Here is a 25,844-nt window from a genome sequence, read left to right as displayed (position 1 = left end):
ATTGCGACAACTTTTCTCCATTAAACCAACTTGGTCAGAGTGCATTTAGAATAAGAAACATTGAATCTACTTCGGAAGTTTGTTTTCCGAAATTCAACAGCAGTTTTACATCGAAATTTCAAATTTGTATCGCAAATGTCTCCTCGAATCTAAGTTGGCTTCTTACGTCGGTATTAAGATATAATATCGACATTTCACTTCCAACTTTTGACTCGTTTATATCTGAAGATGACTACTTTATCTCAAAAATTCCATTACATTTGCAAAATTATGACCTATCAAATGTCTCCATCCCAGGAAGGGGTGCATTCTTTTAAAAAACACGCCCTGGACTAATTGAAAAACGTGAAAACGAAGCGGCAACAATTGTATGGCTATGCGTAATACTGTTTCAATGTGTATACGACAATCGTGGTGAAATATAAATTGTAGCCTACATTGTAAACTTCGTGAGGTGGATTAGCTTGGGATTCTATAATACCCAACCATAGAAAGGCATGAACAGATGTCGAAGAAATATGATACAAATAACATATCTATGGAGATTAATCTTTCAGTCTTGTCTGACTATGAATATTGTCTATTGAATCCCTATTGTGTTTCATCAGGAGGCCAATCCTCTCTGGAATGTCGTTTTGTCCTTTTCTGCACCTTCTGACCTTTGCCTATATTGAACGCGATTTTGCAAATGCAAAACCATTCTTCGCAAGAAGATATTACCTTCATAAACAGCAAACGATGTTGCGTGGAAGTCGTTGCCTGTGGCCGCGTTACAGCAAATAATGTCCAAGGTCCGTGAAAACTATAACGGACGATAGGCCTAGCTTATGCTGTGTCCAATGGATTACAGGGTGCATGGTCGAGAAGAAACACAATAAAGGGGGAATCAAGTGGATTTAAGAGGGGGTGGGGAGTGGAACCAAAGAGAAGGGGGCGCAGTTTTTTTTTTACTTGTCCTGTGTCATGTCTATATCCATATAACCTTGTTACCTTCTAGTACATGTACAAAAAAAGTCCAATTACTATATATACCATGCAGGCAGATCGTCAGAGATGCTGCCGTTATCATAATGCAAAATGGTTTCCTTGGCAACTTATATAGAAACTTGATCTCGTTGTCTCTGTACGACGCTATAGAAGCATGCACTACGATTCCTTTGTCAAATATCATAATTTACATGTGTCTGCATATGGACAAATTACTGTAGAGGGAGGTAGGGGAAGGGGAGGGGAGGTGCATGGCGGGGGAGTGGGCTATAATACTTAATGGACGCATTACTGTAGAGGGAGGTATGGGGGAGGGGGGGGGGGGGCAATAATACTTATCTGAGTCTGAAAAATTCTCAATGTTAGAGAAGATAAAGGACTTGAAGTGTTCACTTGGCAAAACGCCAGGCCTATATATACTTTTTCACGTTTAAGTGTGTTCTGCTTTCGTGAGATAATTACGGTACAGTTTATTATGGTATATATGGTGTATATTTGCAATCGTATAACATGAATTGTGGGGAATAGTTCGCAATAGGGATAGAAGTGAAATAATTTGTGAACGAGATATGTCGGACCTTAAACTAAAAGGTATTATAATAATTCGTCGGCCACCATCTGTCCATGACCTTAAATGATATGTTGAAGGTACGTTATATCTTCTAAAGCCTAAATTGTATTTTTTAATATGTCCTGTTTTTTTTGGGTTTTTTTTTTGCCTGACCAGAACATTTGACCGCTACTAGGAAGGCCTCTGTGTCCATCAATGGCAGAATCCTTTCAGAAATAGCACTCAATCTCCGCAGATTTAAGTTTGTCTGTTTTGGGGGCTTCATTTAGCCCTTTTCATGTTGTTTGGCTTAAAATTGTTGCGACTATCTGTCAGCCCTGATGACTAGACATACCGAGTGGTTAGATTTCTACCGTCTCCTTACTGACTTGGTGTGTGCCTAGAGCCTACGGTTTCTTCACATCAGTATTTCGCGGAAGTGGTTTCTGTGTCTATACACGCCATCAATATTATCGTGTTATTCGTTTTCAGGTTGGTGGCTAGAGACCATAAGGTGACATGTTTTTTGAAATCCGGGGACATGATGTTGATGCTGACCCTGCCCCATGCACTAACAGTGACACCAGGGTGTAACATCTACACAGTACGTTTCCAGTGAATGGTGAAATATTGAGATCATCTCAGTGTTTGGTGGTTCTATGTTGTACAGATACTGGTAAAGGTTAAAGGCATTGAAGACTCGCCCCAAACCGCGTGCGGTTATCTGAAAAAGTTAACTTTCCGTTGCTTGCAAGCAGTGGCGTAGGTAGGATTTTTTGAGTGGGGGCCATGGGGGGGGGGGCTGTTCTTTCTTGTGGGGGGGGGCGGAGGTTACTATCTAAACGGAGCGCCACCTTGGTTGGCGCGGAGCGTACAGAGAAAATTTGAGATTTCAGCACCCCCCAGATCGCAGGAGATGGCACCTGTGAGGCAAAATAGCAACCAAAAAGATGTGCAACTTCAGGGGCGGATGCAGAATGTGTGACAGGGTGGGGAGGTCTGACTGGTCCAGCCTTGCCTGGACGTAAGACTATCTAAGCGGAGCGCCACCATCGGTTGGCGCGGAGCGTACAAGAAAATTTTTGGCTTTACAAACTCCCCAGATGGCCGGAAACGGCACTTCCCGAGTATTCTAAGCTGCATGTACCTAGCCTGAAAATATGGATCTCATGTCTGCAATTTCTCAATTGATGAGAAAAAACAATCCATGAAATATGATAATACATATCAGATGAGTTGAGATGATACAAAAATCATAATGCCTTTAGCGCCCAATCCCCCCCCCCCCCCCAGTTCCGTCACCACTGTTTGATGCAGGGCCAGACCCAGGATTCTGGAAGGGTGAGGGGTTTGGCCTCTAGTGATCCTAGGGTCTAAGGGGAGTGGGTTTCCCTCTATCCATTGTGAAATTCTTGGATATTTAAGTACAACAGGGAACCCCCTTCAATTTAGCCATGCAAAGCACCTACAAAAACTCACTCGAAATGTATCTGCATCAGTACGAGTTAGCTAGTTTTATTGATGATCTATTCATGGTAGATTGGAGAGAACAAACGCTATGGATGTTTAATTTAATTATTTTCTCTCTCTCTCTTATTTTCTCTGTCTTTTTTTCTCTTTTTTTTGGGAGGGGGGCCAAGAGCAGGGGGGTCCGGACCCCCTGGACACCCCCTCTGGATCCGCGCCTGAACTTTGGTGAGAGAAATGCAAAAAAAATTTTTTTTTCTCTTTCATGCTGACTGGCCTTGCCAACTCAGCCAGACTTTTAACTTGAGGGAAGTTGGCATCATTTGTCGTTTCAAGGTGTCAAGGCCTTTCTCCCAACTCAAACCCCTGTGGGCTACCAGTAGGTTTGCAGGCTATGCCCACATGTGGACTTAAATAGCATTAGAGGAAGGGGATGGAAGACTAACACGCATCGATGTTTCGGAAATGGTCCACATTGGTGGCTCGGTGCTAATTAGGCCATTTATTGGGTTTCTTGAGGCAGCTGTCATCAGAATCTGGGTTTTTGTGCCAATCTCTACCAGTAGTGGAAAATCATGTTTCGACAGTTTCGTGGCCATAAAAAAAAGTTGTTTTGTGGAATATTCAATGACATATATTCATTTGACTCGAGGCAATATATGAATACCTGATACCTCGGCTCAGTACAAACGGAGCCAATCTTTTGATAGATTGTTGCGCTAGCCTAGGTGGAAGCACTGAACATATTTTCAGCAGATATCGATATCGCGCAGCACATGCACAAGGTTCGTGGTGTATGGTCGCAATCGTCGCATCGACCATTGCCATGCCATGCTGTGTGACCATTCTCATGATTACTACAAATATTGTATTATTCTTATTCTGCCAGATGCAGACGAGAAAATTGTGTAACTCTATTTCCCAAATTATTGAACAACAAATATTAGTGAATCGTACTGATGAGTGTTTTTTTTACAACATTTTCCCCCCACCCCATTTCCAGTGGGGGGCCAGTGGGGGGCCAGTGTGGGGCCAGTGGGGCCAGCCGATTTCATGGGGGGGGGGCCTCGGCCCCCCAGGCCCCCCCACCCGTAGCTACGCCACTGCTTGCAAGTGAAGTTTTGTTCGTGTCGCTACAAAATGCAGACAGTACAGTAATGAAACGTGATACCTTGTTATCTTAGCTGGACCTGAGATGTCCAACGCTGTATTGTTTGTATACGATGTTGTGGGTATTGACCGCAGCTGTATGTACTGACTGTACACTAGTGTCTAATTACCGACGGTAGCAAGCTGTGTGTGTGTATTTTCTGGGATCGATGGTGGTGTCTAACACTTCTGTTACACCTCATTCGAAACTAGGTCAGATTACCGGCATTAGATGTTTCTTTGTGCGCGAGTCTTCACACCCTTTAAGGTTCAAATGTCATAATTACTGTAACTCATCCTCAAGAAGACAGGCATTTTGTGGAAATTTAGGTGTATTTAGAGCCTATATTCACAAATTGGGGACTTATTCCTGTGTCACCTCTTCATGATTCGCGAGAAGTACGGTACATGAAATACGGGAACAATTCGGAGACACTTTGAATCTGGCAACACTACATGAAATGTGTGGACAGTCCCTAGAAGTTAGGGATCGCCTGGTCACCTTAGCGTATAGTTGGTGTTGTGAGAAAAATCTGCGACTTGTGTCCAATGTGTAAGTGACCATACGTTTAAATTTTTGTTTTTGCACATTGCATGTCGGAGTCATGAGATTAACCTTAAAAGCACTCTTTGTTTTACAATTAATTTTCATTTGCTTCGCTTCAAGAGTGCCATATCCTTAGAACGTTTTATTCCAAGAGATTTTATCGGAAATGTGTTAAAAACACCTCCCTGACTTGACATTGGATATATGTGAGTTTTATTTTGCTTAGCTTCAAAATGAATGACTTGGGGAAATGTGGTCGATCTACGACATAGTCTATTACCTTCTCTCTGTCTCATGGAGAGATGGAAATCAAGAAATCAAGTATTTATTCACTTAGTTTGTTTGGGGTTTGTTTCCCGCACAACTGGTTCGTCAGAGCAGTCAGTGTTACAAAGCGCAAACCGGTATTTATGTAACCGACCAATACAAATCGGGTCAACAGAGCTTTTCAAATATGTAATTAGAAGTACTTGGGCTTACTCTAGTTACTGAAACAGGAAACCACATGGGACTTGTAAAATGATGCCGTTACTTGCCGGATGGTAAGCGCTATATATACATGAATGAATCTACAGCCGCGAGTAAAACATCAAGGGTTCACGCAAAACTTAACTTTGTTTAATATTAGTTTGAATGTCTCTGATTCCAGACTTCTACCAGACAGATAGAAAAGCAATCATATTCAAAGGACCTTGATGGAACTAACATTCGGATTGGTATACCAGCCTATGTAATAGGTGGCGGTGTCCAATTTTATGGGTCTGTGACATGGGGGAAGAGTCGATGAAAAAGAGATAACTTATTGCATGTTAAAAATTTCATTGTTTATTTTTTTCTTCTTTTATTTTGTTTATGCGGTACACGTTCAGTGTCGATGATTGCGTGAACTAAAGCGAAACTCGGAAATATTTCTACCGGAATATGGATCAATAAAAAAGTTGCTTGGTACCTTTTATGGAACTGACCCTTCCATGAGCAATGGAGAGAAGGTGGGAGGAGGAGGATGGGAGAAGGGAGAAATTATTTGCCTAATTTGCATGTTAGATATGTCACTGGAATATTTTGTTTTCTGTTACCTCGCGGCCAGATTCGCTTGATGTATTCAAGATTGCTCTTTTTGTATAATGTATAATTCAACTCTTGTTGGATGTCTTAGTTTGATCAATTGTATTATTATTATTATTATTATTTTGGTCATGTTTGGTAGTTTTGTTATAATTTTCGGACATTCCGGACGAAACTCAGCCATTTGCTATTCACGCCTTAAGGTCGTGCATCGGTAATATATGAGAAAACTGCAGCTATTTATATTGCATATACAATCGTATTGATTTTCTCCAACTATATATGAAATTTTTAAAGCAAACATGAAAATGTTTAATACTGAAGTCAAAGATCCTGAAATTCCATTTTGAAATGTGTTATAATCAACCAATACAACATGGCGACGAGATAACATATATAACGTTTACTAATCCTAATACTAGGTTGTCCATGCATGCAGGTGACGGGAAATGGAAAACACGGTAACGTTAAAGAGACAAAACTCCATGAAGGTTTCACAGACTTTATATCATTATTCATGCTGTCGTAGTACATTAATATAAGGAAAAAAATGATGATATATGCATTGTTTTTATACAAAGATAAGGTAGGTCAAACACGGAGGTCACGAGAGGGACCCCTTGCGGGAACATTTCCCTCGTATTATTTCTCTTGCAGAATATCTTGGCCAGGGTTGACTCTGCCGTTCAGTATTTTTCCCCCATTCTACTGGATTAAAATGATCACCAACAGTTCACGAAGAAAGGTAAACAAGATGTTAAAAACAAAAAAATCAATGACACATGTAAATGAGCTGTAGGGTCAACCGCGATTAATGTTAGTTCAGTCAAATTGTTCTGTCGTGTTTTAAATGGGAACAGCATTACGTTACCTTCTCCCTTTCTACAACACCATAAATTAACAACGTCAAAGATTTCAGCGAGTTGTGACAATTTGCTTATGCTTATAGTGGTGTATATTAGTGAGTCTACCGTCCATGTATGTGACGCTTGAAAGCAATTATAGAGATAAAGTAAGACCAGATCCGAAAAGTCCGTTATATATTAATTCACTTCCACCCGGTATACACTTTAATTTCATGCCTTATCGTCATAATACGGAGTTTGTTTTACGATAATGATGAATATATCAACAGAATACAAAGTATCGGCCCCAATATTATTAGTTGTTTTACAGAAGATATACTATACCCATTAGTAAAACACTCCATTTGGGAAACAAGGTTTAGAGCTTGTTAAGCTCTTGGGTAAAATATGTAAAATAAAGTACACATTAAAGGAAAAAAAAACACTTATATTTCCGAAAGTATAATTAACCATATGAGATTATTACAGCATATCTTTTAAAAAAGGATAATTTGATGTCTGCAGAATGAACAACTTTTATTATTGAATACATTTTTGTTTTTATACATCCAACGTTTATTATTAACTAATACGACGATATACACATAATTGGTGTTTGGAGGAGGAGGGGGTTTGATATTGGTGGGATCGGTGGTGGTGTGTGTATGGGAGGGGGGGTAGTGGGGTATGGTTGTTAATCCTATTGAATAAGTACAAGCAGACAAATCAAAACTTTGATGTTAAACTTAAGAAATTATGAAACATCGATAGTACAGTGCTAACGACGAGAATAGTTTAATGACTTTTAGCCAATACATATCAAATCTCCCCCCCCCCCCCGCTTAAACAAGGATATCCTTACGACAAGGAAGAAACTGGTCGATATCAGCTCTACTGTGCAATACATGCATCGTATATCCTTAACAAACCTATACAGTGCGTTCGGTTCTCTAGTATAGTATGGAAAACATAAAGACCAACGCATGCGCGTAAATCGGCGTGATTTCTCAACGTGCATAAAACAACGTTGCTGTGAGAACGGCTGTTATGCAAACAAGAAGTTTCCTGAACCTACATAGAATACATATAGGCATTAATATGTAACCTCGTCGTTGGTCCGTATATTTATGAGGTTCATAACCGAATCCGATGAACTTCCTAAACTATTGTTTTTACACCACGATCGGAGGTCAGATTCTATGATATCAATTACTTGTTACCACATGTGTTTATGCATAACTATTAAGGTCCTCGACACCAGTGACGTCATACTGGCTGGGTTCATGATATTTCCGTCAATTATTCGAAACTAATGTAAAAATGTTTGCTATAGGTGAATGCTACGTAAGATCGGGGAAAAAAGTTAGCAATAAAAGGATTACACAAATTGAAATAATTAAAACGAAAAACAAAAAAGCAAAACATTAATCTACAGATACATACAAGGTTATTAAAACGGATATAGGGTGCATTATATCATGTATCATCCCCATCCATGCATGTTGCAATAAACCGGTAGGAGACTGCTGATTGGAGGGAAGAATGGGGGAAAGGTGGGGGAGGGGGGGGGGTGAGGAAGGTTTGCTCATTCGACTTTTTCGGGGAAACATTGCAGGGGTAAAAAGGTCAAGAACCTGTCTACATATTAGAGAAATATGCCGGCAAATCCCCGCCCCCCCCTACTGTCCCTACTGCCTCTCCCCTCCCCTCACTGCTCAACACCATCCCAACAAAGCTGACTCTACGCATTTTAGTCTGTTATAGTTATAGTTAAGGCACTGACTGAGTAGGTATATAACAAAGTTAGATTGAGATTGTACAATTACTGTTATCATTCACATTTTTATATAGAAACATGCACATTACACATTGCATTTATGGAGTCACCAAATAAACAAAACGTGGAATATAATGTAATTTATAACTATTTGTTTTGACCGTGCCAGTAAATTTCTTTCACGTTTTGTGACAAATGGCACCTACACTCCTCCGTCGGTTCTATCAGGCATTTGGGTTGGTTGGTTCGAGTTTAATTTTAAGCGAAGAAAGCCCATAGAAAGACACTGCATGCCACCATGAAGATCGCAGAACTGTTGAGAATATATTTCTCAAGTTTCGATTCTTCGAGATTTGACAGCTTTTCCAGAGCGGCAATTTCTTCGTCTGTTGGCTCTCGCTGTTCTGACTTCCCAGTACCACACATCCAATCCACGACCTTTCTGCTAAATGTAATCTCTTCATCTGTTGAAAAAGAAAATGTAAGAATAAAAAAAGAAAAAAAAGAAAGGCGTTCACATTATGTCGCAGTTTACGCATATCACTAAAGTTATTCTCGGTCGTATGTAACGTTCAAGGTGCCGTCAAAACGGTGATTAATTAATGTTGATTAATGATGATTGACATTACCTAGAAATTTGCTGCGAAATGTTGCGAGAAAGACGGCTAAACGAGAAAGGGATCACGGGGGGGGGGGGGGTAAAGTGGCGAAGGAAAGATGATCAGATCCAATGCGAACTGCATAATGCCACAATTTCCATCTATCACATCACTTTCGTACAAGGCAATTTTCAGAATGTTTTTTTTTTGTCTTCTTTAAATTTGAACCATAAATGCAGCAACAAAAGAGTATAGTATTTTGAGTCTCAATTGAACTATAAAGTCACGAAGTTGTACAAGAAGTTGGTCTCCGTATAGCTGAGCTATAAACACTGTCATACAAAGTACAACAAAACGCATCCCCAAGCCCAGGTAGTATTTCCGCGAAAACAAGAAACAGTCACTAGATGACCAGTTGTATATTTTCCAGGCTGTCTGATCAAATCGACAACAACTATATACAGCTGTGTAATACGCTTTCGGTGATAAATTTGGTTTTTATTCTTCTGATGAGACATTCCCGTTGTTTGCTTTTAACCTTTCCGAGGTAAAAGAAATCTTAGTTAATTCTCCTATCGAAACATTTAGGTTATAATAAACGGCAAACCTGAAAGGCGCAGCCTTAGCGGGAACATATAGTAACGGGGGGGGGGGGGGGTAACTTTGATGTGTGAGGAGGGTGGGGTTAGGTAGGATGCCGTAGTATAAGTTATGATACCATGTATCATGATCGCTTACCGTCGCTCCTGTCTTCTTCGTTGTCGTTCATGTTGGCCATTTCAGTCGGCTCATGTTTGCTCTCTAACTTCAGCTTCCTCGTCCAGAAAGTTAAACCATTGACCTTCGGTGAAGAAAAGGTAAAGAGAAAAACTTTTCCAAATCAGGTACCGTAAGTGTTTCTATGGTAACGCCCATCTCTCAAATTTCCCTCGTTTTGCTGCAATGATGTTACAACAGATACTTAAACCGCCAAAATGTTACACTACTTTGAGAATTTACAAAAATTGCTCCTTACTTTTTTCTCTCCTTTAAAGGGTAGCTCTAAAATTTGAATGTTCAGAGAGATAGCGAAGAGATAGATGATACTTAAAAACCATTGGCGTATATATGCAATATACGTTAGGTATAAAATGTGACTATTATAGGCTGGAAAATACATCCTCGCAAACTACATATACTGTCACCAATGTCATTGGCTTCTCATTACCAAGACCAAAGTATAACCTCTTTAGTGCGAGAAGAGAAACTTCGGAATACATACATAGGTAACCGTGCAAAATTCCACGAAATACTATAGAGTTAGCCTATACTTCAGCGAGTCTGATAGGACGGTGAAACATGTTAATGTAAAAAGTATAATCTTGAAATGATCGTTTCTTTTCTAACAGTAACGCTTAAATATTTCATTGGTCTTTATACATATTCACCTTCCCCATACCACCCCCACCCCTCCACAATCCTCACAGCACTGCTATACTTATCTTACTATACGTTCTGGAGATTAAATTGTTCAGTATTAAATGATACTCATTTTTAACATTTATACGCACTATAAACAACGCATTAAGAATAGGCATACTAAACACTACTAATTGATCTGAATCGTTATAATTTGTACAGTGAATACTGTAACCTTTACAGTTGTTTAACTTAGGCTAACCTCTCTGTATTGTCTTAACCGACTAATTGTGTCACCGGTTCATTGTGTAACTAAGTCAACGTAAATCAAGAAACAGGAAACGATCTTTTCCTTTTAATAACTATAGATGAATTGACCAATTATGTCAGGACACCAAATGAGAAGGCCTCAATAGACAATTGGACTCCTATGGTAACGTTGGTCTTCAATAGAAACGTCATAGACGGGGACAAATATACTCTTATAAGATTTACATATATAAAAGTAAAACTCAAAGAGGGAGTGATTACGAAACTAAAAAAGCAGTTTGAGATCTATATATATATATATATATATATATATATATATATATATATATATATATATATATATATATATATATATATGGACTATCTAAGCGGAGCGCCACCATCGGTTGGCGCGGAGCGTACAAGAAAATTTTGGGTTTTGAAAACCCCCCAGATGGCCGGAAACGGCCCTTCCCGAGTATTCTGAGCCACATGTAGACAGCTTTGAAATGAGATCTCATATCTGGAATTTTTCATAATTAATGAAAAAAGTTAGGACAAATATCTGGAGCACCAGAGTACAGACCAGCCGGTGGTGCCTATTAAGTATACTGAAAAGCAATAGCAATGCACCGTGCACGTGGCTGACTAGTTCGTGTAGTCGTCACGTATAGTCACTACGAGGCGGAGTGCGCTGGTCGTGCCTCATGCAATATGATGTAAATTCACCCGCTACGAAGGTTAACGGCCGTATGTGTACTAGCTAGCTGGATAGTGCCTGTGTCTCGCGCGATAAAAATAGATATAAATGAAACTATCAAAAGTACGATCGGGAGTTGGAAACGGAAAACAGTCATTGGTCTGGAATGCGGAACTCTGGTAATTTTTACTAAGTATGACACTGTGATGTGTTGGATATTTAGAAATTTGAACAGTTATGAACTGGATTTCCCCTAGTCTCAAACAGATTGTTTCTGTACGTTCGACCCTCCGGCTATGGAGCTGTTTTTTGGAGTTCCTATCGAAAATAAGTGCCGGTCGGAAAAGTCACTCAGGCAGATTGTGGCGGTCGGTAATTCAGCGTGCTGGTCGGGCCCGACCGGCGCCGACCGGCAGCGGCAGAACCCTGTATATGTATATATAAATATAATATATAATATTGTTATATCTTTTTCAAGGCTATATACTATATCCTTCAAATATGTTAATGTTCAAATATGAAAGTTATGCAAATGCTTTCATATGAGTGAAAGTTAATCAGCCAGTTGAGACAATTTCCTAATGCTAATACCTCTCTATAAACTGTCCTCCCATATCATGCTTCAAAGCACTCTTATTGACAGTATAAACAGTTCCTAACCTTTAGCCTATCTGATAGAAACATGATATTCACATACTGCTCATATACTCTCACTATCCGAGTGCTCTGAAGTGGGACATGACAGTACAGTATAGAACAAAATTGTCCCAACTGGGTAAAGTAAATGGTATTAAAATGTGTGTAACGCATCCAATACAAGCAAGTGCTTATCCCTGTTATTTCCTATCTTGAGCCGGTGCTATATAGTCCCATGCAATAACCTATACTAACCACCATACCCTGGGTGCTATGATTTGACATTTTTTTTATTACATTTCATATGAAACAACCTAGAGTGCCATCGATATGCGAGGAATAGTCGAAGGGGGGGGTGGGGGCGGGCGGAGGAGAGAGAGAGGGGGGGTGGGAGTGGGATCGGGAGGCAGAGGGTAACGTATTAACATCATATTTTCTACTTGAATACTTACGTATGTCTCTGGAAGAGGTTGGGTGAGGAGGCTGACGATGATGGTAAAGATGCAGACGATACCAAATAGAAATATCCCGAAGTAGAGGTAGTGCCAATTAGCAAGAATACCAGGTCTAGTGTCATCCTCTCCGCAGGCTGGAGCGACGTACGCAAAGTCTAGTACCATTCGAGTCATACCAATAACGAGACCAAACATCAGACCCCAGAAAGCACCCTGTAAAATAAATATGCATCATGTTATAAACGTTAAACTCAACTCTATACTACCATAAACCCCATATTATTCCCCAGGCCCCACCCTTCCCTCCCCCGTTGGTTTTTGAGGCTCTAGTTACCATACGGCGAGAAGCGTTAAATTATCTTACTAAATATAGACTATCACTAACAGAGAAAGGGTCATTAATGTGACTGGAGAAGCGAAAGGTGTTAATATAATTGAATGACCAGTTTCCAGCAGAGCCCGGATTCAGGATTTTCAAGAGGAGGGTGGCCCTATGGCCGACTCCCACGTATACCACCCACATTCCAACCGCCCCACCTCCCCACCCACCCCCGCCCCAAATAGACGTGTAATGTTGCTTAGTGCGCCATATTTAGGTACAGTATTAGATCTACACGCAAAGTTGTGCTTATAATTATACCTTCAATTGATGGTGTTGAGTCGAAGGCGGGAAGGGGAGGGGGCGGGGAGGTCACCCCACACACCACTGGATCTTAGCCTTACTAGTTTATATTGGAGAACAAGGCAAGACTTTATGAAGATATTGAATGAACTCTTCATAACTCTCTTCTAATCTGACTGATCAAGTAAGCATACTACGCACCTGTCCCTTTGCAGCCCGCCGTGTGATGTATAAGATCAGACCTATAGTTTATTATGTTCCACGAAGAAAATGATGACACTACCAAAACGAGAACATAAAGCAGAAGCGTAGCCAGAGGGGGCCAGGGGGCAATGCCCCCCCCCAAATTTGCTTTGTGCTACAGTCATGCCCCCCCCCCCGCACACACACAAATGAAATCCAGTGATGTTTTCAAAATACTTCTTTTTTACATTTTTTCGAGTTCTAATCACAAGTATTCATACCTCAGAGCTCATGCTCATACTTCATATAAGGTCAGAACTTGGTAATCAGACCGAGATATTACACATTTTCGGCCTTCATCATACCCACATACGGAGACCGTTGATCAATATCGTCCTACAGAATAAGCGCCAATAATTTGGTCGGTTGTATAACCATAACAAACTAGCCCTAGCAATCCATGTGCATTTTCAGCAACCAATGATGCCACTCGTGGAAAATTTTCACTGCACGTATAAGCCCTATAGGCCTAGTGAAACTTGTTTGTGTGGAAATCTATATATAATATATATATATATATATAATATATATTTCTTGGTAATTCCAACCATCAACCATCACGGGGTTGCCCCCCTCCAGAAAAATCTTGCCCCCCCCCCTAACAATAGATTGCTGACTACGCCACTGACATAAAGTACAGTGTCGTCGACAAAAACGACGGAAGAAAAGACTTAATGAAGTCACTTGAAATACTTTCATGTACTTTGTTACATTACGGTACATCTATATGAATAACAGGCTGAAGGAGAAATAACTGCAAATGCCCTTTGAAAATGCTATAATCAACCTTTTAACTTTTAAAGTCAAGGATGGAAGGTTTGAATCAGCCAGTCTTCCAGGGTTCTGATTGCAAAAGGAAACGTATAACACACCAACTAGTAGGTCGGACAGTACACTCGCTTACGTGTTATGTTTGTGTCTAATCATCTAACCCAAACGCGGTGAACCTCTGACAGTAACCATGGAAATGATAAGAACAGGTGTTGGACATTCGTTCAAGTTATGTTCTTGTCTACGTGTGTCCTTATTTTGTTTGAATAAAGTAAAGATAGTAATGGCAGGATGCAGACATTGCTTTCCGGCTGATCCCAGTCACACCGTTTGAACTTTAACCTTACAAACCGTATCACCCGATTCACATAATATCATACAATAACATTGTTTCATCATAATGTAATATCAAACATCCACAATAATACTGTTGCATATAGTACTAAATGGTACAATGATATATTATGATAACAGTTATACTGTCAACTTTGGTAATATTACAGTGCAATAGGTATTGTATACTAGCATGTGAACCGGCTGACTGTATACACCGATATACCGGTATACACCGGGCGAGGGGGCGAGGGGGCGAAGGGAGCGAGGGGCCAGGGGAGGGTACTAAAGGCGGAGAGCCTGGCTGCAGTGGCAGATGCGGGGATGGGTCCCCCAAATGAATATCTTCAAGTTTACCGATACGCACAGTGGCATGTTTTAATGTAGTGTAGGTGCTACGGATATACTAGTGTTAATTAGTAAAGTTTCCGTTTCGAGAAATCAACCGTGACGCACCATCAAGTTCATATGGTGATTGAAAACAGAATCTTACAGTTCCCAGCCTACTTTGCATATTAAACAATTAGTATTATTCATGAAGCGTGCTACTTACTGACTGTTAATGAGCTCATAAAAACCCAGTTTATTCACCATAGAAGGAGATACGTCATAGATTTCGCACGTTAAAAATATTGCATCGGTATAGATGCATTAGTGTAGTTTATGAAATGTAACCAAGCTGCTTCAAGGAATATAATACTCCAAAACTCTTCCATAACTATTTGGTCGTATACTATTTCATCTCAGCTGACAACGTTTATCCAGACTCTTTAGTATTTCTACACTATGTTTTCATCGCAGACGGCTAGTTAACATTGGTCTGACCATAGAGGATTGGCTGTATAGCTCCTTGGTATGACTGCCGCCCCGCCCCGCCTCATCTAGTCTTTTTAAGACCCTAGTATGAACAGCCTAGTGTACCTTTCTTTTTTACAAAGCTATTTTCCCGTATCTATTTGCTGTACTGCCCAGAGAACGCCAGCGGCTTTAGATTGATACTAGTACTTGTATCGGACAGATCCTCGGGCATGTAAAATACAGTGGGCAAGTACATGCGTGGTAGGCAGAAGCAGACTCTGAGGCATGTACAGTTGCACGCGAGAAAAAGAGTATTACAAACGACTTGGCCAAGACAACGCCCCCCCCCCCCCCACATCCACTAATCTTTGACGTGCTTCAGGGTTCTCGCCCACTTTCAAATCACCCTTTATTTACCAAGATAACAACTGGAGTTTTGGAGGAATCAGCAAATAGACAAGAATACACACAGAGTGTTACTGCACGTTTTAGTGTATATAGGCTTTTAAGAGGTAAATTCAATTTTCCACGACCAAATTTTGCATGTCATGAGTTTTTTTCCATGAAAGGGTCTTACCTTCTCATTGATTCTCCCCCATGATACAGCCAGCACGAAGACGGCGCAGATGGGAGGAGATAAATAGCTGGTGATGGATTGGATGTAGTCGAAAAGACGCCCTCCTTGAGCAGCCTGGATAATTGGAATCCACAGAATGCTAATGGCGACCATAATCAGAACAAAAACTCTGCAAAAGGAAAGCACGAAATTGAGCAAAATATGGTTTCGAATTGATTTCAATAATGAAGAGTTTTAACAAAACTGTTGATAACAAAATATTATTATGTCTATTTCTTTGGGGGGAACGGGGAGAAGGGGGGGGGGATTGGCGGTCACAAACGACTACTCCTTGTAGGAGCACTAAAGATTACGAACGCTGATACTTAACCTGTCTTCACTTGATCACGACGCCGCACGTGATCCTCATCCTCATCATCACCATCACCATCACCACCACCACCACCACCACCATCACCACCACCACCACCACCACCACTCCCATCACCATCACCATCACCATCACCATCACCATCACCATCACCATCACCATCACCATCACCATCACCATCACCATCATCATCATCATCATCATCATCATCATCATCATCATCATCATCATCATCATCATCATCATCATCATCATCATCATCATCATCATCATCATCATCATCATCATCATCATCATCATCATCATCATCATCATCATCATCATCATCATCATCATCATCATCACCATTATTCTTTATGAGCGCTAAATTCGACACTGGCAAACATGCAATTCACACAAAGTGTACGGCATGTACGGTACCTTCCAACAACCATCATTTCCGTTTCTTTGGCATTCGGTCGGATTCTCTTCCATATGTCGATGGTGAAGATAGTACTGCTACTGTTGAAGATTGAGGTGAGGGAACTCATTAAGCCGCTCATCACCACAGCAAGCATCAGACCTTTTAATCCTGGTAGCAATGGAGAACATAATATAAGATACAATATTATAACAAGTTAATCTTTTTCAAATTGAGTTCATTCGCAAGTGTTCATAAAGATTATTTCTGTCTTAGAGATAGTACAGTGACTCGAATCAATGAGCCTCAGTCAAATCTCTTACTTTTGAAACGATCATGGCATTTATAAGATACCGTTGGAAACACAGCGAAAATGAGGGATCCTTATTATGGAAACAAGTCATGACTTTACTGACTAAGTCAAGTGACTCGCAAAAGGCGTTGAGCTTTAAAAAAAATCGGATAGATATAATGAAGTGAGTCGAATTTCATGTTCAGCCCGGCCCACTCATTAATATTCATGAGATGGGAACCACAAACAATAAGGCACATTCTACACATCATGGGGCATCTACCCACCCAGTATAACATTGATTCAACTTGTTGGTCTTGAGATATCGTCGGTGTTTAAAAGCTTGTCAATGTGATAACACTCTAGCCACGCCCATTTCTGAATAATATTGACAACGGATTTTCTTAAGTCTATGACCATATATCTATCATCAACAGACATCACGATACCAAGTATAAACTAAAGCAAACATACGGTTGAAGATATATTGCCATTTTAAGAATTTTACGTTAGCCCCCCCCCAACCCACTCATCAATATGATCGCTTCTCGGCCTTTTGGCTAAGATCATGTGTAGTATCTGTTCTCTTTCGAGGGGAATGGTGATGCACACCTGACGATGATCACACTGGGACTGGGGTTAGAAGCGAATCAGTCGTTCAGTAGTTTGGGCACGTTTGGTTTTCGTGCCCAGGTTCTTTCCTGGGCGACTTTTTCTTAAAAAGTATCAATATGCACGAGATGGGAACCACACCCAATACGGCACACCTATATACCATGGGCATCTACCTACCAAGTATGACATTGACTCAACTTGTGCTTCTTGAGGTATCGTGTTTACAAGTTGGCCGTCACCCCCCCCCCCCCCCATACACACATACCAGTCACACACACACGTACACACCCATTCATGATTGCAAATGTTACTGAGCCTTCGGCATCGTAACCAAAAACTAATGCATGACGCTTCTATGACACATTAAGTGGGTTTCCAATGCCTGGTAAGTGAGACATGAAAAGGCTTTCTTCTAAGAAATACCTTTAATAACAACCTTCTTTGTTTTGTTTATTTATTTTCAATTTTCAATTTTTTTTTTAACCAATTTCATCTTACCGATGACGAGATTAGCACACCAAAAATGCAAAGTTGTTAATTTGAGCTAATGTCTATTACCAATTTTCACTGTTCATTCGGGAAAGGGGTACTTTTTTATACATCTCGACCTCTGGTGTGACACGTTTTAATGTTAGGGTTGAGACCTTGACGTTACAGTATGTATTCTAAAAACGTTGTTCGTTGCGATAAATTGAATTGACAGATTTCAACGACGGTAGCTTGCACTTCCATAACTTCCTGAGTTCATTCCAATCTACGTTTCAATTAAGCTACAGATTGGGCAGTATTTCAAAACATTTCCAAAGTTCCAAAGTTACTACTCAGTTACATTGGATTTCCAATCACGCAACTGCACACAAAAAGAGGTTGCTATGAAACACCGTTGTGATTATTAAAATACAGAATCTATTTCTGGTCCCCCGGCCCCCCCCCCAAACAAAATGGTGGCATCTTAATCCACCATTTATCATTAATCTACTTCCCGCAATTTGACCAAACATTTCAGTGTGCTGGAAATCACTAACTATTTAAAAAAAAATCATTCTTTCAAAGTACTAATCCTGAACCAGTTTTGATAATTTTCCCAGAAATAGACGGATGGTAAATAATAGAATGAATATTCTAGGCAAGTTGAAATGTTTTCAAAAAGTGGCAATAGAAAATGTGGTTGAAAATTTTAAAACAAGGTTACCAAGAACTTCTTGTTTACGAAGAACATTTGCAACGAGGAGGTCACACACCGGGCACCTCACTGGTATCTATTTTCCTTCAGTAATAAAGGGGTACAGATGGAGAAAATAAAATTCAAACATTAAACAATTATATCTAGATGAGTTAAAGCTAAAATTGTTACTGAGATGTGGGTCTTCATTGTACAGAACAAACTCGTCTTCCTTTTGTTGTTGTTGTATGAAGAGCTTACATAACAGCCGGAGCCTGGGGTTGGGAAGGGGAGGAAATGGGGGGGGGGGGGTGGAGGGAGGGGTAACTGGCACCCCACCCCATGCAGCAGTGCTACCATTAATTCATTACCAGTTGGCATGACGTTGACAACGAGCTTGGGATAGGCAACGTTTGTACATCCAGTTTCACTTTGACATTCTCTCATACAATCGTCAGGGTCCACGCAGGCGACGGAATCGGTAAAGAGCACACGGCTGATCATTCCTGGGATGACAATCAAAAACATCGGTAAAACCTTCAAGAAAGCGGCGAAAATACATGCTCCCTTGGCATGGCCGACCGATTTAGCAGCTAGAGCTCTCTGGACAATCACCTGGAAAATATCAACAAAATAGAGTCGAGAGCTTCATTGATGGAGACTTGTGTGCGTGGTCGGTATGGTTATAGGGAAAGGGAAAATGAAAGTCAATTTTCCGAAGGGACGTTAACAATTCCAAGTCCCTTAGTCTATCAATATATTTATAGTGAATATATCAATATAGCCTATTAACAGTTTTCACCTTAGCGGATAGTCCAGATATAGGGCCCATAGAAATTCAATTCATGGGGAAAGGTTTTTTGAATAAAAGAAAATCTTTTAAAAAATCTCATAATTTGTAAGATCATTCATGATGTGTGACGTCATATTGGAATGGGCGTAACTGATTTTTTTTTTAAGATGGAAAGGTCTTTGTTTATACTTGTCGCTATGGTAACACTCATTCTCACGTAACCTTCGACCTATTGATTCTATCTAATTATTAATCGTGTTACCGGAATGGATTGCTTTCAATTAAATGGTTTCTCCCCAACCCCCCCCCCCACCCCATACTATACTCACTTGATCGGTACACCAATACCATACGGCAGAGACGGTGATTCCAAAGACCATACCAGGCCAAGGTAAGTCCCCTGTAACGGGATGTCGGAACATATGAAATGCGTCCTCTCGGGGTATCCCACATGATGTATTGGCCCAGGTCAATGTGCTGGTGGGAATGGCTTGAGGGTACATAAGTTGGAGTTCCCTCCACGAGACTCTTTGCAAAGCTACAGTGGACGATAAAAACAGAGGGGAAAAGGGTACGGTGGCTTATGGCGCACATGATTACGTAACTTCAAAGAAAATGATTGAATTTATTGGTGATATAATTTATTGGTGTTTGTGATAGAGGTACAACTTCCCCCAAGCAACATGCACCATTTGGGAGGCATCACAGTCTTAAGGTTCCTTCACACACAAGACTAAAGACTTGACCAAGTCGGAAATACGACATCATTGAGCCATATAATGATTGTATTGTTTAAGGGCTTCTTTATCTATGGCGATGTTTTATTTTCTGTAATGGAGAAACAATTTTTACAAATTCGAAAAATCTGTAAGCTATTGAACAAGATGACATAATGAATGCATTGGTTCAGTTTCTGCAACTTTCACATTCGCCTTAAAAATATGAAAATAATATTGGAAAACGGTTTCACAAATACAAAATGGCAGCTCTCTGCAGATACGCCGTTTAAACGGTAATATCAGTAAGCTAATAAAATAAAGATGACATTCAGCTTGTTTTCCTTCAAAGGAAACATTTAAAGCAACATTATCTCTTAATTGGAAAAACCAGGTTGGGTGGTGAATATTCTTTTTTTCATGAAGTTGTCTTAGTTTATTTTGTTATTTTTGCTATTAAAATTCCACAAAGAAAGTACATTTTTCACTTTTTTAATATTGATTTCTTTCCTTTTCATCTCTTTGTTTCCACTTTATTCTCTCTCTTGTTTTTGAGTCTCGTCTTGAAAATTACAGGAGTCGCAATCGTTGTCAAAAACTTTGTTTACGCTACTCTCTTTCCCAGACAACCCTTTTAAAATCTTTTGTCAGTATATTACAGAATATTAAATATTAAGATGTTTTCTCCGCAATTTTGATGCAATTGATCGTTTTGTTGCAACATGTTGAAAATGATGACATTCTGATGGGAGCGTAATTCAATATTTTCTTGCAAATTGTCGAATTACCGAGCTTTTTTGTGTTTTTTTTTTTGCTCTTTCAATTGTCCAAATTAGTTGTCTTCTGTCCATCTGTCACGTGTCCTTAGTCCTTGGGGGGGGGGTATCAGTCAGCCTCTGAAAAAGATCCTGCTAGGATCATGCCCTGTACCTTTTATCTATATATGAGCTTTGTAATTATTAGTGATCAATTCATCATTTCAAAGCAATTGTTTAATTGATGATATTTTATAAGCTATGTAATCATTGCGTCACTTTGCAGCACATTGTTGAAGTCTTCACTTATTAGAGTCAAGGAATTTTTCATTCTGTTGCAATTGTTTATGTAATGACTGAAAAAGTAATAATTTTGTAGAAAATTTGCTACTTTATTTAAAAAGAAATTGCAACTAAATGTTGTGACGGCACCTTAGCGTTCCCATACAGAATAGGTACCGTTTTCAGACCCATATATGGCGCTGACCGTTTTCTGTCGCAAATGAGGGCGGACTTCTGAATTATCTAATGTACCTGTGATTGTAGTCTCTCTTTTTGGTTTCCCGAAAGGGACTATTGAGTCACTTACCGACCTTGCAAACTTGTGAGGGGGACCGCGATTGCAAAGTCGGCAATGACTCTCTCGCGAATTGCAATGTCGGTAATTACTATTTACGGTTTGATTCGTCCAACACGGCAGCATACAGAAGAGTACTCAAAGCCAAAGCCGAGGCTAAAGTGGATTTTTAAAAGTGGATAAAGTGGATAATCAGGTCACACATCCAGATTCTACGCATGCTAAGTTCTTCAATACCGCCCTCGTTAACATTCGAGGCAAACATTTCATACTATAGATTTGATTGGGTTACGAGTGATTTATAATAGAAACTCCTGACTACCAATGAACTTGGGCAATGCTTTGTTTAATCTAAAGGGATAACGGGTCATAGGAAGAACAAGAAAACACATTTAGCTCGTAACATGTGACAACTTTATAGATTGTTCCCAATTTGAGATAAAATATAGTTAGATTATTCACTGTTATTTTGGATGAGTGAATTGCGCAATCATCTGTGACGTCATACATGGACTACATAACTGTGAGGCTTTGCTTTAATTTGCTTTTTGTTTTGTTTTTAATTAACAACATTATATAACCTTGGAAAATAATTCAACTTTGTGACAGGATGTTATTTAATGTCGCTAATGGTGTGCCCGAGTGTCCTCTATCAAAACTAAAAAGTGATTTCAATTATATTAGGGCTCTTAACTACATCAGGGAAAAGCAATGAGAAACAAAGAATGCTTGATATGTTAAAATGTCAATGTATGATATCACGCCTTATCACAAGATCACAATCTACCGATTAATTTTCTTTTAATCGCTCTGTATTGTATAAATGTTTTGACTTCACGATCCAACATTGTACAATATAAAGTTTCATAAATGAAGGCCTTAAGCCAAAAAGTTACATTGTTATAACATTTTGGAACGATAAACACAAACCCGCCGTTTTAGTCGTACATCTGAAGACCCAGACTCTTTTACTATTGGTTTGATGTGATCACATACATAGGAACATTAATGTGTAATGGTATATATGACTTCAACTTACAAAGAATCATAAGAATGAACGCTCCTATCAGCATGATAACCGTCTGAGCAGCGTCTGTGTAAATCACGGCAGCCAAACCACCTGTTGGTAAAAAAAATGTAAAAAAGAAATGAAAAAAAAACGCAAAAATTTGAATAACGAATGAACGGTCTCATTAAAGAATGACTCTAGACAGAATTTTACTTTTGGGGTATGCCGGAGTGGAAAGAAAAAAGGTAAATTTTAGAGCAAGGAATATTCTCACCACTTTTGAGGTTTTCAAGATATTTATCTTTAAAATATGTTAAATCTCTGAAGTGCTCCTTTAAAGGTTTGCAGTATTGGCCCCAAATATGCTAGATATTCAAATATGGTCACATTTTGGTCAGAATTCTTAAACTGTTTTAATTACAACCTTCGAGGACATTTTCCTCACTGGGTCATTCAGTCATCTTGTGTGTTACATAAAATTGTCTGAGAACAATTTGGAGAACAAAGACCTCCAGAAAAAAGCACGTTTTGAAAACTTCTAGCAATTATAGCGTGCTATAAGTTGGGTACCTATGCAGACTAACGAACATGTTATATCAACAACACGGCGCCCATAGGATGACATTCAACACCATTTGTCACTGACAAGTTTGTAGAGCATGAAGGTCATATCATTTGAGACCAGAAAATTCTTATATTTTGCATATTGAGTTTCGTGTTGCATCTAACTTATCTCATGGTCATACAAATAGTCCTGTCACTTTAATGATCAACCTCGTTTGTCTATAACGTCTTTGTTTTTTCTCTCCATGTATGGTTTGTTTAAACTAGAAGTGTTTAAACAACGTAGACGTTTATTAGTGTTTTTAAGCAGCGTGCTACATCATATGTATCTATATATGTATTTAAGATCCTCCTGCAAGCAGGAACTCGCGAAGAAGCCATCATTGGCTTATCAAAGCCGCAAGCTGACCGAAGTCAGTCTCTTAGATTCATATTTAACGCCCATGATTTTGAATTGTCAACAACTCTGGTAACTGGACGACATACATCTTGTAGTGACTCTTATGATTGAAAGGCACCGGCGTTAACCACGGAGCTAACACTCCATGAACGTATGAAAATTGAAATATACATATGACATTTAATGTTTTGCCTAAAGCCATCCTTTAGTCTAAACCTGTGGTTCTAACCAGGGAGTTGCAACTCCATGTTCTAACCAGTGATTTCCATAACAACACTCTGTTCTAACTTTCCAGTGGAGTCGTTTAATTTATGATTAATGGACAATTGTCGACCTAGCTATACGTGATCAATCTAACCAACCACAGAAGTGCAGAAGGATCAACAAAGTCAAAATGACTAGAAACGACTAAACCACAAGACTAAAACTTTCGACCGTATTGATGAGGTCTCCATACAGCGTGGAAAGCTTTATTTAATTCAGAATCACACTATACTTTCATTACCTCCCGCTTATTCAAATTATTTTCCTTATGTGACAACAATCATCTTGGTGATCCTCAAGAGGCGAATGGTGTACCCTAGCGTGTGGGGGAGGGGGAGGAGGGAGGAGGGATTTACAGGGAATAATTTATATGATGAAGGGTGCTAATTGTTGCTATATGGTGTTTATTTCGCAACTTTTGAAGAATTTATATTCACGATGTTTCCTCCCCCATAAATACCAGCATTCTCTTTTTTCTTCCTCCAGAATTTATTGACGACCCCATAAAATATTTTGGCGTCCCTGCAATAGGGGCACGACCGCCAGTTAGAATACCAGGGCTTTAACAGACAAAGCAATCTTATAATCGCGTTCACTTTTCATTCTTCGAATACAATAACGAAACAAGAGCCCAAGGGCACTGTGGTTCCTTGCTTGGGGTATATGACAATACACATAATATTATCAAGCAAGATTGGGCTGAAATAGTCCAAGTAATTGTGGTCCTACATGTTCCCATAAAGTAACCAACACTATAGCCAACACTTTTGTGATCACAAAATGTGATCGGATTTTTTATCAAAAGGCACTTTTGAGATCTAAATATGGCGTCGAAAATGTAAGAAATATAAGAGACCTACAAGCGTGTCAACAGATATGATAACAATGGTGACCTCAGATGACATGACCTTTAAGTTTCAAAATGTTCCACCACACCATTCACAACTTGTCCCAAAATTTCAACCATGTCACACCTTGGCATTGAGATTTAATTGCATTAAATGTCAAAAAATTAACTTTGAACTTGTATGTAACTTCACACACAGAGGTCACCCGGAGGTCAACCAATTGACATTTTTGATCGGTGAGACCTAAATAGAGCATGACTGTAAAAATTCAAACATTTTTTCTTTGCCCATTTTCTCCCCCCATAATACTACTTTTTTAACATTAGCTGACCTTTGGTGACCTTGGATCACATAACCGTTAAGTTTGAAAATATTCCCCTATACCATTTGCAACTTGTCCAAAAAAATCAACGTTATCACACCTTGGCACTGGGAGTTATTGCATTAAATGTGTGAAAATTAACTTTGACCTCAAATAACTTCGCACACGAAGGTCAAATGGGGGTCAACCCATTGACATTTATGATCAGAAGTTACCTTTGACATCTGAAAATAGCATCGAAACTGTAAAAATCCCCAAAACACGGAAAGGTCACCAGAGGTCAAATTGAGGTCAAGGGTCACCCAGATGCGGGTCGACAATTGGATTACATTGAGGCAACTCCCAACCCTAACAGACATTTTGTTCTCAAGTTATTGCAAAAATACTAGTTTTTTATCATTAATTGACCTTTGGTGACCTTGTATCACATAACCGTTAAGTTTGAAAATATTCCCCTATACCATTTGCAACTACTCCAAAAATATTAACCTTGTCACACCTTGGAACTGGGAGTTATTGCATTAAATGTCTGAAAATTAACTTTGACCTCATATAACTTCGCACACGAAGGTCACACGGGGGTCAACCCATTGACATTTATGATCAGAAGTTACCTTTAACATCTGAAAATAGCATCAAAACTGTAAAAATCCACAAAACACTAAAAAGGTCACCAGAGGTCAAATTGAGGTCAAGGGTCACCCAGATGCGGGTCGACAATTGGATTACATTGAAGCAACTCCCAACCCTAACGGACAATTTGTTCTCAAGTTATCGCAAAAATACTAGTTTTTTATCATTAATTGACCTTTGGTGACCTCGGATCACATGACCGTTAAGTTTGAAAATATTCCCCTATACCATTTGCAACTTGTTTCAAAATATCAACCGTGTAACACCTTGGCACTGGGAGTTATTACACTAAATGTCTGAAAATTAACTTTGACCTCATATAACTTAACATACAAAGGTCACCTTGGGTCAACTTA

At 39.5% G+C, this 25,844-nt stretch overlaps 1 protein-coding gene and 1 non-coding gene across 2 annotated transcripts in view; one reads left to right on the top strand and one right to left on the bottom strand.

The window, feature by feature from the left end:
• Positions 1-6,253: 6,253 nt before the first annotated feature.
• The window catches only part of LOC139981622 (sodium/glucose cotransporter 4-like), a 50,658-nt gene continuing 31,067 nt past the window's right edge, over positions 6,254-25,844 (bottom strand). The window contains exons 6-13 of the mRNA XM_071994149.1: positions 22,488-22,568; positions 19,730-19,938; positions 18,979-19,222; positions 16,559-16,709; positions 15,769-15,937; positions 12,422-12,637; positions 9,725-9,827; positions 6,254-8,851 (exon numbers count right to left, since the gene is read on the bottom strand). Coding sequence (XP_071850250.1) covers positions 8,646-8,851; positions 9,725-9,827; positions 12,422-12,637; positions 15,769-15,937; positions 16,559-16,709; positions 18,979-19,222; positions 19,730-19,938; positions 22,488-22,568 — 1,379 coding nt within the window. The 3' untranslated portion in view covers positions 6,254-8,645. The remainder of the gene's footprint in view (positions 8,852-9,724; positions 9,828-12,421; positions 12,638-15,768; positions 15,938-16,558; positions 16,710-18,978; positions 19,223-19,729; positions 19,939-22,487; positions 22,569-25,844) is intronic.
• LOC139981732 (U2 spliceosomal RNA) lies at positions 17,371-17,561 on the top strand. The gene has a single exon (XR_011797921.1). It is a non-coding gene; the product is annotated as a U2 spliceosomal RNA (small nuclear RNA).

The sequence above is a fragment of the Apostichopus japonicus genome, chromosome 15 (genome assembly GCF_037975245.1).
Source record: "Apostichopus japonicus isolate 1M-3 chromosome 15, ASM3797524v1, whole genome shotgun sequence".
NCBI lineage: Eukaryota > Metazoa > Echinodermata > Holothuroidea > Aspidochirotida > Stichopodidae > Apostichopus > Apostichopus japonicus.
This window is presented reverse-complemented; position numbering and strand designations above follow the sequence as displayed.